The sequence below is a fragment of the Neomonachus schauinslandi genome, chromosome 10 (genome assembly GCF_002201575.2).
Source record: "Neomonachus schauinslandi chromosome 10, ASM220157v2, whole genome shotgun sequence".
Taxonomy (NCBI): Eukaryota; Metazoa; Chordata; class Mammalia; order Carnivora; family Phocidae; genus Neomonachus; species Neomonachus schauinslandi.
This window is the reverse complement of record NC_058412.1, coordinates 127,591,695-127,604,125: the sequence shown is the minus strand read 5'-3', so window position 1 is coordinate 127,604,125 and position 12,431 is coordinate 127,591,695. Positions and strand designations below refer to the sequence as shown.

General features: G+C 57.5%; 1 protein-coding gene across 2 annotated transcripts in view; it reads right to left on the bottom strand.

The window, feature by feature from the left end:
• The window catches only part of BCAS4 (breast carcinoma amplified sequence 4), a 55,532-nt gene that overhangs the window by 17,026 nt on the left and 26,075 nt on the right, over window positions 1-12,431 (bottom strand). The window contains exon 4 of one of the 2 annotated variants that reach the window (XM_021685914.2): window positions 9,205-9,339. The exons of the other annotated variant lie outside the window; for it this stretch is intronic. Coding sequence (XP_021541589.1) covers window positions 9,205-9,339 — 135 coding nt within the window. The remainder of the gene's footprint in view (window positions 1-9,204; window positions 9,340-12,431) is intronic. 2 annotated transcript variants of the gene reach the window in all.

Sequence of the window (12,431 nt, the reverse complement as noted above, 5' to 3'; positions counted from 1 at the left end):
TTAAAAAAAATAAACTCCTTAATTTGGAAATTTTCCGTATTTACCGGAAACACAAGAAAGCAAAGAGGGGACGATGATGAGCCCCACATACGACCGCCCGGTTCTGAGAACCGTCATTCATCTGGGTCAGCGATTCCTAACCCAGGGCGATTTTGCCTCCAGGGACTTTTGCAATTTCTGGACTTTTATGATGGTCATAAATGGAGGCATCTGTTGGGCAGAGCCCAGGGACGCTGCTAACATCATACGATGTGCAGGACGGCCCCGCAGCAGAGAACGATCTGGCCCTGAGTGTCAGCAGTGCCAAGGCTGCGGGGCCCTGGTCTGAACCATGCTTTCAGCTAGCCCCCTCCGAGTACCACAGGGGTTTGGTCTACACTTGGGGGTCGGGGGGGGGGGCAGTGCATTATAACATGGGAACAGGGAGAGCAGAATCTATGAAGGGTGACCTTGAGGGGGACACTCCCACTCCCTCAGTAAACAGGCATTGACCCCACACCTGGCCAGGCTCCATAGGAGGCCTGGGAGCCAATAGGTCTCCTCAGATTTCTTTTCAAAATCAATCGATTTCACATCAAAATCTGCATTCCCAACCTCTCTTTTTTTTTTTTTTAAAGATTTTATTTATTTATTTGAGACAGAATGAGAGAGACAGAGAGCACATGAGAGGGGGGGAGGGTCAGAGGGAGAAGCAGACCCCCTGCCGAGCAGGGAGCCCGATGCGAGACTCGATCCCGGGACTCCAGGATCATGACCTGAGCCGAAGGCAGTCGCTTAACCAACTGAGCCACCCAGGCGCCCCTCCAACCTCTCTTTTTTTAAAAGAAGGCCAACGTCAGGCCACTCGGAGCCTTAGTCCCGGGCTGGTGCTGAGGGCAGCTGCCTCTTCAGTCGGCAGTCCCTGCCCGGCCCCCGGGCCGCATTTAGGGCCACCTGACCCCAGTGTTTCGACCCCTGGAGCACGAAGAACATGGGGCTCTAGGACCAAAGGAACCAATCCCTGGTGAGGTCCAAATGTTCTAACTCCCCTGAGCCTCAGTTTCCTCATCTGTACCGCGGAAATGGTAACAGTACCTGTGTAACAGGTGGGCATGAGGATGAACCCAGGTAAAGTGCCGGCTCCCGCTGGTCCAAAGAGCCCAGAGCGCTCCGGCTGCTTACCATTAAGTCAAAGATAAGACCGTCCCCACCCTTGAGAAACTCAGTCTGGGGGAACAACAGGTGAAGATACAGATGACACCCTGAGGTGCTAGGACACCAGGGGATGGACAGGAAATGGGGAGCCCCGAGGAATACTGGCCCGGGGGTACACGGGCAGCTTCCCAGACGTGGTAACATTCCCCTTGGCCTTGAGCAATCAATCAACATTACCAGGCAGGGTGCAGGGAGGGTATCCTAGGCAGGGAGGGGACCAGCATGTGCAAAGGGCATGGTGTCCACCAGCCCCGGGGATGCTGCGGTCACAGCAAGGCCGATGGTGGACGCCAAAGCTGATGGTTGCGGCGCTGGAGAGGGCTCACTGCACGCCACCCACCAGGGAGAAGTTGGAATGCTCCCACATGGGCTTCAACGAGCAGCCCCCGTGAAACAGAAACCCGTCCTTGTCGAAAGGAACTTTCTTCTCAGTCACCCTCAAAGTCTCAACAAGAATGCAATGCTTTAAAAAAAAAAAAAAAAAGAATCTGGTTCGCAAACTAGCCTGCCAGGAGCCTCGGTCCCTCCCCAGCACACATGCCACCAAATATCTGGAGTCAAATAGATCCATGACCGTGTGAGTATGTAGCTCACGGAGGGCCAGTTTGATGGGGAGGGGGGGGAATGGCTGGTGAGTAGGGGGGCTGGGGATCAAGCGCCACTCAGCCCTCCACTGTTGCATTAGTATTTGCCATCTGCTCATGTTGCATTTCCACCGCAAGGGATGATGGGACAGAAGGAGAAGAAGAGGCCAGTTCAGGGCCGGGGAGAAGGAGCCTTGGAGTCTCCTCTGCCTTCTTTGTGTTGGTGCCTGGCTCGGCCTCCACCGCCAGATAAAGCCCCAGCCAAGCCATGCCTCCTTCCGGGAGTCACCCCTCCAGGGGGATTGGGCTGAGGGAGGGGGAGGCGTCCCCAGCCAGCCAGAGCCTCCCTCCCTCCCTCCCTCCCTCTGCTGGGCTGGGTGGGGAGGGAGCCGGGGGGTGCACAGAGCAAGCGAGCTGGAGGGGAGGAGACACCGAGCCTGGCACTGCTGACTCCTACAGGCCCGCCTGGGCAGGGCTGCTCCGCCCACAGCCTCCATTACCTCCAGGAAAACCCAAGAGGCGGCCCCAGGCTGCAGGGGAGAGGGGCAGGCCGGGACACTCATCCCAGCTCTGCACGGCCTGGAGACCGCCTCCTGAGAAATCGGGGGAGGCCATCAAGGGCCATGGAAGCCTGAAGAGCATCCACTGATTAATATTTCCTGAACACCTACTACGTGCTCCACCTGGGTGGGAACCTCAAAGGCCCAGAGGCAGGTACCCAGCATGGGCGACTTGGGCCAGATGGCAGGGATGCTGCTCAGGAGCCCAGACCTATGTTCTTTTAAGAGAAGACAAGTACAGATGCTTATGTGAAATGTGGTTTTTAAATGCTGGCAACTCATTCAGATTAAACACACACACATACCCCACGCTGGGCAAAGAACATACGTTGGTAGGGCAGATTTGACCTAAGGATCTTCCATGTATGACCGCGACCATTGAGGCTGTGGTCCCAGGCCTTAGAAAGAGCGCAGAGGGAGGGGACAGACACACCGACCAAGGTCAAAGCTGGGTCAAATCCTGGCTTTGCCACTTAGGCCCAGTGACCCTGGGCAAGTATATAGACCCCTCTGAACCTCAGGTTCCTCCCCAGTGAACAGGGATAACAGCAGCTCCCTCTGCGGTTGTTATGGGAAGCAGAGACAGGGCAGAAAGCCCTTCGTATATGTGCTCCACAGAACTGCAATCGTTGGAGCCATAGTAGATGCTCACGAAAACTGCAGGCTGGTAGTCACGCTGCTACTGAGGGCTGAAGGGCCCCCGCTGGGGCCGGCGCAGAGAGGGAAAAAAGATGCCTCTTCACTCTTCCCTGCCTCCAAAAACCTCTGAGGAGGTACAGGCCATCAGCCTAAAGTCCAGAGCTGGGGAGTATGCTAGACACAAGCCACAGGGGCCACAGATTTTTCCCACAGCGCTTACCATTTAGAAACATTTGCTGCTGACTTTTAGACACCAGAAGGTTCGTAGAAGACTCTCGAGGTCCAGCTCTCTCTCCAAAATAGGAAAATCGGGTCACACTTGGCCATCACCTCATTCCAGCGAGGATGCCGGTGAGCTGCCAGACAATCTGCCCCCCCCCTTTTTTTTTTTAAAGATTTTTATTTATTTATTTGTCAGAGAGAGAGAGAGAGCACAAGCAGGGGGAGCAGCAGAGAGGGAGAGAGAAGCAGGCTCTTTACTGAGCAGGGAGCCCGATGTGGGGCTCGATCCCAGGACCCTGGGATCATGACGTGAGCCGAAGGCAGATACTTAATGACCAAGCCACCCAGGCGTCCCAATCTGTGCCCCTTTTGATGAGGCGCGGGCTCCACAGTCGCCGCGGGTCCCGCTAGTCCTCACGGTGTCTCGGCGGCAAACGCGCTCCTGCACGCTGCCAGGCTGCCCGTGGGCCTTTGTTGGCCGAGGAGGGGGCCGGGGGGCCGGGCTGGGCTGAAGCCCACCCGGACAGCCTGGCTCTGTGTGGGTGTTACCACTTGGCCCCGAGTGGTTTTGCTGTTAGCCAAAGAGATTTCCTTGGAAAGCATCACACTCTTATCCACCAGAAAATTAATCAAAATGACACCTCCTGAACACGACGTTTTGGCTCGACGGAAAACAAACCAAACAAATTAGCGAGGCTTCTCTGTGCCTCCGGGCATGGGCGCAGACAGGAAGGCCTGGTCAGCAGGACACAGGGAGGGTGGCCAGGGGGCTGTGACGGGGCCTGGGCCAAGGGGACACCTGACATGGTCTCCCATGCCCTGCCGAGGCCCAAGGCCCCGTGGCTCCAGCTCACACTTCCAGTTCTGCACATGCCTAGAAAGATCTCCAGGTGTGGGGGGCCCCCTGTGTTGACCCGAGCCGACAGCCACCTGTTCAGGTGGGGTCTCTGGAACCCCACAAGGCCCAGGGAGGTGAGGATTCCAGCGAGCTCAGGGCATACCGCATGGGACGTTTCTAGGCTGAGGACTCTCACTCCTACCAACTGCACCCAGGAGCTCGGAGGGTACCACTCACCCCACTCGGTTCTCACACGACACTGTTCAGGTCTCAACATGGCACGGCCGACCTTGGATGCCAGCCCAAGCTCAGGGGAGAGAAGGAGCCTGGCGGTTCTCCAAGCAAAACGGACTTACCACGTCACTCCCCTGCTATGAACCCTTCCATGGCTCCCCATTGCCCTCAAAATTGTGTTAAACACCTGTGTGTGGCCCGAGACCCTGCCTAACCTGGCCGTGACCCCATGTCCCCCAACTCTCCCCTTTGTTCACTAGGCCAAGCCACACTGCACATCCTGCCATTGCTCTGCCGTGCGTGCTGTCCCCTGCCCCCCCTCAGGGCCTCTGTGCACCCTTTCTCCTAATGTCACACTGACTTCCTCATCATCCAGGTCCCAGCTAATGGGGCCCTTCCTCGGAGGCCGTCCTTGGCTCCCTCAGGGCAAGCCAGGGTCCCCTTTTGAAATGCCTATGTACTGAATTTTCTTAGGATTTGGTCACTGCCTGTATTCTTCCACTAGACACAAGCTTTCTGGGGGAGGAGATCACAGCTCTCTCCCAAGGCAACGGAGGACAGCGCTGAGAAAGCGGGTTCATATCCTGATGCCCAGCTGTGTAACCTTGGGTAAGTTACTTAACCTCTCTGTGCCTTAGTTTGCTCGCCTGTGCAAAGGGGATAAAAGCAGCACCCCTCCCCCCACCTTCTGGGGCGTTGACCAGCTGCGAACGGTGCCTGCCACCGCAGGGCTGGCTCTGTGTCACCATCGCCACGATACCTGCGGACCACTGAACGATTGGACAGTCTGTCCCGGGTCACTCCATTCATTTCCAGGCAAAGCTGGCGTTTCGGATCTGCCGATGCTCAGCATCAGAACCGTCCTTCGGAGAGTTCTGGAGTCTCTCCCTTCCTTTCTCTTCCCACCACTATTCTTCGTCACTTTGCATCAAACACCAAACCCGTTTCCCGTCAAGCTGAGCTTCCCTGGTCGTGCTGCCGCCCGTGACCCAACAGCTGAGCGGCCTGAGGCTCACAGAGGCTAAGGGACCTGCCCACGGACACACAACTAAAACATGCCGGAGATGGGGTCCAGCTACAGCGAGAGAGAAGTCCAATGCTTAAAGGCTACAAGTTAAAAATCTTGGAACACCGTAAAAAACAATATAAAAGGGTAACGGGAAACTTTTACATAGTACAGCACGAAGATAGAGACCAATGTCTCATAAACACACGTGCATCAGCATTAAAATCATGGCACGGACCACGTACATTCTTGTACCTGGGCACAGAGGGCCTGGGGTCCCAGGCCAGCCCTCATCTCAGCCTGTGGACCGACGGCCTGCCTCTCCGGCAGCTCAGGTCAGAGGAAAAGGCCTGGGTTTCAGGGGAGCTCGTGAGGAGGTGGTATATCCTCGGGCTGGCACCCCCAGGCCCCGCCAGGCCAGCCCAGGCCACAGCCCGGCACTGTCACATGGGCAGGCGCCGGTCCGGGTCCCTGGTGCTGGGCGCGGGGCTGGGCGGACTACTTCCTGGCCCTGTTCCTGGGGTGCGGGGAGACCCCGGCCCAGCTGCCCTGCACCCTCCCTGGGCCTCCCACTACATCTGCAAAGTGAGGGAGGAGGGAGAAGGAGGAGGGCAGGAAGGAGGGAAGGTGGGGCTGGCCAAGTTAATAAAAACAAGGACCAATTTTCTCTCCGTGCCCCCCCGCCCTCCCCAGGAACTCCTGCTTCAGCTCATGGGCTAGCAGGAAGGGGGAAAAACATACCCCAAAAGGCCCCTGCCCAGCTCCAGGGGTGAAAGCTGAGGGCCCTCCCTCCTGGGCCCCACGAGAGGGTCCCCACCCCTCCCCTGACTCTGGAAGGGTCATGGGGGCGCAGTGATGGGTGGTGGGCTTTCAGGGGAGTGCTACAGCTCACACTACGTGGACAAGATCCCTTGCCAGCATTCCCACGGGGCCAAGGGAGCCCCGAAACCCCTGCCCAACCCTTCACTCCATGGGGACCTCGGGGACCCTCGGAGGGAGTCTGAAGAGGGTGGGTAAGGGCAGGAGATGGAATCTGGGGCTGGGGGCACTTCACACTGTCAGGGGAGGGGAGGAAGGCCTATTGTGGACTCACTGAGAGGAATCGGCTGGAGCCAGTGTGGAATCCTGGCTTTGGGGGAATCCACCCCTGCACTCTAGGAGAACCCCCATCTCCCAGATAGTGGTCCCAGGGGCAGAACTAGGCACAGCGATGATGCAGGGCCAAGTGGTGCAGGTTACCGGCCCTGAGCCCAGGCCTCACTCGCAGATCTGAATCCCGGCTTCACAATTTCTTGGGTGGACAAGCAATTCAACTCTTTGGTGCCTCAGTTTCCTCCTCTGTAAAATCAGGACAACGACTGGACCTACCTCACAGGGTGGGAATGGCTGGTGCCTGCAGTCAGGGCCCCACCACAAGCTGTGACGATCATTATTCTAGAAGGACTCCTCCAGCTCACACCCTCAGTGCAGGTACAGCCCTGGACATCTTTGGGTCTGCATACACGCGCGTGCACACACTGACGGGCACCACCTGCCCCAGACAAAGCCCTCCTGGGGCCAAGTTTAACATGCTGGGTTGCTGAATGACTCACCACCCCTGGCTGGAATGCACTTCCTGGAACAAGTCACCGCAGGTAGGCCTAGGGGGGGCCCCACCTCCCGAGGTCTGGTAGAGATGAAAGAGCGCAGGTCCCAGCATGCCCAGCTTCAGGAGTGGGCAGGGGAACCCCAGTTTCAGAGGCCTGCAGGCCTGAGTTCCAAACCTAGCACCGAGCTCAGATACAACTCTCTGTCTCTCAGCTTTAGTCTCTGCCTCTAAATGGGGACACTAGTGCCAACCACATGGGGACAACTGCAGATCACAGAAAAAGATTGGAAAGTGCAAAGACCAAGGGCCCAACAGGCCCCAGTGTTAGGAGACTTGCTGGAGGCATGGGCAGCCAAGGTCCTCTGATTTTCCCCCCGATGTGCTTCTAAACCATCAGCACTGTGTGACTGGAGGCGGGGGGGGGGGGGAGGTTCCTATTTACCAAGGAACAGTCACCATAGCTCAAGGGAGAGGAGGACAGAGAAGCAGCTCCTGACATCATCACTGTTGGAAGATAGAGAGATTGCATCTGTCTGGAGATGGGGCAATCCCAGAGGGCTTCTCAGAAGAGGTGGCATTAACTTCGGTTCTGAAGGATCAACAGGAGTTTCAAGACCATGAGATCTGTGAGGCCACTGTCTAGCTGTTACCGGCCTTGGGCCAGTGACTCACCAGGTGGCAGGTAAGTGAGTAGCACAGGTGTAAGACAAGACGGAGCAACGGGTTCCCGGCAGGGACCAGACAGGGAAGCCCAGTCAGGCATCCCAAGTCACACCGTTGAAATAACATTGCCTGACCAAATAGAATGAGTACACCAGCTAAATGCTGTCTGTGGGCTGCAAGACCACAACCACTGAAACCTTCCAAACTTCCACTGCATCTCCTACCGAATCGGAATCACGCTGATGCCCAGTGCACGTGATGGCTGGGAAAGGTAAATGAGTCCACACACACGAAGTGCCTGGTGCAGCGCCTGGAACACGGTCAACCAAGTGGAGATGCGCGGGCAGGCAGAGGGTTGGAAGAGCAGAGGGGGGACCCCCAGGCAGACCCTAGGAACAGTGAGAGACCCCGCTGAGGGGCGGGACAGGGCAGCTGGCTGAGCTGTGACGGGTCCAACCCTGCCTTATCACACTAGGCTGTGTGGCCTCCCACAAGTCCCTTCACCTCCCAGAGCCTCAGTCTCCCTCTCTGTAAAGTGGGGGCGATGATGAAGATCCTTCCTCCAGAGACTGGTGTGAGATCGAGGTGCCACAGAAACCAGCAGACGGAGCGCTTGGAACAGACCTGACAGGAACCACTGTTAAATGACCGAATGCAGCCTCGGACGGGGTTTCTCAGCCTCGGAACTACTCGTGTGCAGAGCTAGAGAATCCTCTGTCGTGGGGGGCTGTCCTGTACGTTGCGGAGTGTATAACAGCGCCCCTGCTTTCTTTCTTTTTTAAAAAAGATCTATTTATTTATTTATTTGAGAGAGAATGAGAGCGTGCATACAGGGAGAAGCAGACTCCCCGCTGAGCAGGGAGCCCAATGCGGGGCTGGATCCCAGGACCCTGGGATCATGACCTGAGCTGAAGGCAGACGCTTAACTGACTGGCCCACCGAGGGGCCCCACCACCCCTGGTTTCTACCCACTAGATGCCAACAGCCCCCTCACATCCAGCTCACAACCAAAATATCTCGACATTGCCCAGTGTCCCCTGGACTAGGGGACCAGCAGATAATAAGCTGCAAAGACAGATGTGTCTTAAACACTGAAGGTCTCCGCTGCAGAATCAGTCTGGCCTCAGTCTTCCCATCAGCAAAACGGATACAATGATGGTTTCTTTGGGGTTGTAGGGAGGATCCCAGGGAAGCAGAGATGTGGAGGGAAGAGGCCTTTGCAAGTTACAAAGGGCCACGTGCAGGCTGGCCCTGCACCGTCCCCAGCCCCTCTGGTCAGCTGGAGGCTAACTCGTGCCTTCAGAAGGAGGACCCACCCTGAGTTCTGAATGTCACCCTGAGCACATCCTTAGGTGTATAAGGACAGGAGGGCAGGGGCTGTCCCTGCTCACTGCGGTAACCCCGGAAGGACCATAGTGCTCAGCATACAGCAGGCGCTCAATAAATGCTAGATGAATAAGCAGGCGGTCACAGCACCAAAGCTCAAAGCTCAGGGCAAGAAGAGGCGCCCAAGGGAGGGACGGAGACACTCTAGCCGGGCCAGCAGTCCCTCAGCCAGCCAGCCAGACACCATTTCCTGTCTGTGGAAGTGAGACATGCCCTTTGAACTCTCACTTCCTGAGCCCCTCTCCCCACTCTGGGGTCTGGCAGGAGGCGGGCGGTGGGGAGATACTCACATTCCTGAAGGAGGGAAGCCCGGCGGAGCCCAGCCACCTCCGCAGAGCCCGCGGGAAGGCCCCGTGGTCCCGCTCGGCCTGAAGCACGTGGGCCTCCAGGAAGGAGACGTGGTGCCCAACCATCTTGACGAAGGCCTGGCGGAGAGAAGGGAGAGCCGGGGATGCCACATCTGCCACAGACTGGAACACAGTCCTGGCCGCACTGCTCCAGCCTGCGGAGAGGGGCTGGCCTCGGTGTGTGCTCCCGGGGAGGTCACACGGGGCCTGCTCAGCGGGGACATCCTCAGACGCCCTGACCGTAACAGTAACAGCTCCCCGGGGGGGCCTTGGCCAGACGTCTACTGTGTCCTCTCACCTTCTCCCCATGGGGACCCTAGTTTTAGCCTCTATGTTACAGAGGAGGGACACTGAGGCTCAGAGGGGTCGGGTTGTCTGACTGAAGTCATGCGGCCAGCAAGTGGCCGAGAGAGGAGTCAGGTGCATATCCATCAGACTGCAGAGCCTTCTTTATTAAAGATAAGCTCTTTAGAAACTGCCAAAATGCTCACTTTAATAGTTGATGGGGATAGCAGAGAGTCTCAAACTCAGAGGCTGCTAAGGCGCAGGCAGGTGACCAGCAGGTGAAGGAGGGCTGAGTGGAGGCTAGGATGGCCCAGAAAGCTGGGTCCAAGCCCATGGGGGCCACTCCGCTCCAGGCCTCTGATACAAAATTCCCAGGTGCAAAAAAAAACAAAAACAGAGAGAGAGAGAGAGAGAGAGAGAAGAGGGAGAGAACACTCTGGGGTCAGACTCTGTGGATTAGAATCCAGGCTCCGTCACTTACTAGTTGTGTGCTTTCTGGCAACTTACTTAATTTCCACGAGCCTCAATTTTCTTACCCATTAGATGATAATAATGATGGTACCACTATACTGAAGACAAATAATACCAACCCTGCTAAGCAGTTAAGTGCTTAGCACATATCGACCTCAATAAATGTCAGGTATCATTTTGAAAAAAAAAAACAAAAACCTGTAGATTTTATGAAAAGTCTCCAGTTTTTATCAATGTTAGCAATAAATTCACAATTAAAAAAAAATAATATTGTGTAGGCCCAGAAAAATTCAACCCACCCATCTGCCTCCTTTTTGTGGTATCTCTTCATGCCTTCCTCCACACTGAGCACACGTGAGTGTCCGTGTTCGTGCATGTACGTGTTCCTGCGTGTGTTCGTGTGTGTCTGCATGCGCATGTATTTAAGTGTGTGTGCGTGGTCACGTGTGTGAACGTGTGTGTGTGCTGCATGCATACATGGCTAAGGCCACCGAAGAGCCATGTCACAAAAGCCTCACCTCTGTGGACCTGCCTTGTTCCCACAGTGGACTGGAAGAGAGCTTCTCTCACCAGGAAGAGGAAGGAGGACATCTCAGGGCTGGGCCCTACGAGGGAGCCTCCCTTCACCAGAAGGAAGCTCATGCCACACCCCCCCGCCCCCCGCCAAGGCCGACAAGGAGCCCACCATCCCCAGCCCTGCCTGCTCACCCTCCCACACACCAGGCACACCGGCCTCCCTTGGGTTCCCTGAAAACGCAGGCCCCACTCACCACAGGGCCCTTCCACCTGCTCTCTCCAGGCCGGGTCCTGCTCTCTGTCCATCTCTCAGGCCCTTCCCTCACTGCCTCATCTACCACAGCCCCCGGCACCGTGGCGACCCCCGGGTTCCCTGTCTTCTTCTTCTTTTTTTTTTTAAAGATCTTATTTATTTATTTGAGAGAGAGAGAATGAGAGAGAGCACATGAGAGGGGGGAGGGTCAGAGGGAGAAGCAGACTCCCCGCCGAGCAGGGAGCCCGATGCGGGACTCGATCCCGGGACTCCAGGATCATGACCTGAGCCGAAGGCAGTCGCTCAACCGACTGAGCCACCCAGGCGCCCTCCCTGTCTTCTTCTTAGCCCTCCTTAGCCTCCGAACTTCCTGTCTGCTTATTCACAATCCGTCAGCCTCCAGAATGTAGGTCCTGAAGGATCAGGTGCGGAGTCCGAGGCGGTCCCGAGGCCCACACCAGAGCCCGGCGGGCCCGCAGGGGCTCCGCTGGATGGAGGGCACGGACGCGAGCAGCCCGAGCAAAAAGATGCCGTTGCGCCGCTGCCGCCCCAGGGTTCTGGCGGGGGCAGAGCTGGAAGGTCCGATGAGCCGCACGAGATTTGGGGCGGACGGGAGACAAGGGGCCACGGGGCCGGGGAGCTGCCCCCCAGCAGAGGCACATCTGCTTGTGAAACACAGCAGAGGGTCCCACGGTCCCCGTCCTCCCCGTCCTCCCCGTGCTCCCCGTGCTCCCCGTGCTAGCGTCAGTCTGCTGGGGAGTGTGAGGCGACGCTGGGGAAGCGCGCTGCCGGCGTTGGAAGAGCCTCCGAAGGGCCCGCCAGCCAGCGAGAGGCCTGACTCGGGGAGGCTCCAACACAGACGGGGCGGGGGGGGGGGGGACAGCGGGAGGGCCACCTCCTCTGTCGCGCTGGTGGCCGCGCCTTGGGAGTAGGGGGGACTCCTACCTACCTCGTCTTTTCTACAATGAAACTGTGCGACTTTTATGATCAGGAGGAGGGAGGGAAGACAGGGAGGAGAGAGGAAAGCCCCCTTGTTCCCAAACATGCTGGCAAGTACTGACGGGTGCGAACACTTCTGGCAAGAGGCGCCCCGGCTTCAGACCAGGGCGCGGTCCAGGCAGGAGAGCCAACGCTGGGCACTGAGGAGCGGTCAGGAGCAGACATCTGCCACCCCAGCTCTACCCCCGCCCAGCTGTGTGGCCGTGGGCAGATCACCTCACCTCTCTGTGCCTCCCTGCTCCCTCTGCCAAAGGGGACCCATAACGGGACCTTCCTCCCGGGGCGGTGCCAGGTGGAGCACCTTCTTACCAGGAAAGCACTTCGAGTCCCTGGCTCACAGCGGGTGCCCTGTATGCATTCGTTTTTCATACTAAAACTGAGAAAGGCCCAAGTGCCTGCCCGAGTGGTCACCCTGTGGTCCCCAAGCCCCTCCTGGCAGGCGGCACTGATCTGAGGGTGGTCCTGAGCTCCCTGGAAGGGCCCGGGGTCCACAGCCAACTGGGCAGAGCGGCGAGCAGCCGCCCCGGCCAGACTCACCTCTCGGCCTGTGGCAGCAACGACCAGAAGAGTAGAGTGGTCCTCACCAAGCACCTAAATGTGCCCCCACGGAGGTCCACATCCTCACTCCCAGAACCTATGAACGTAT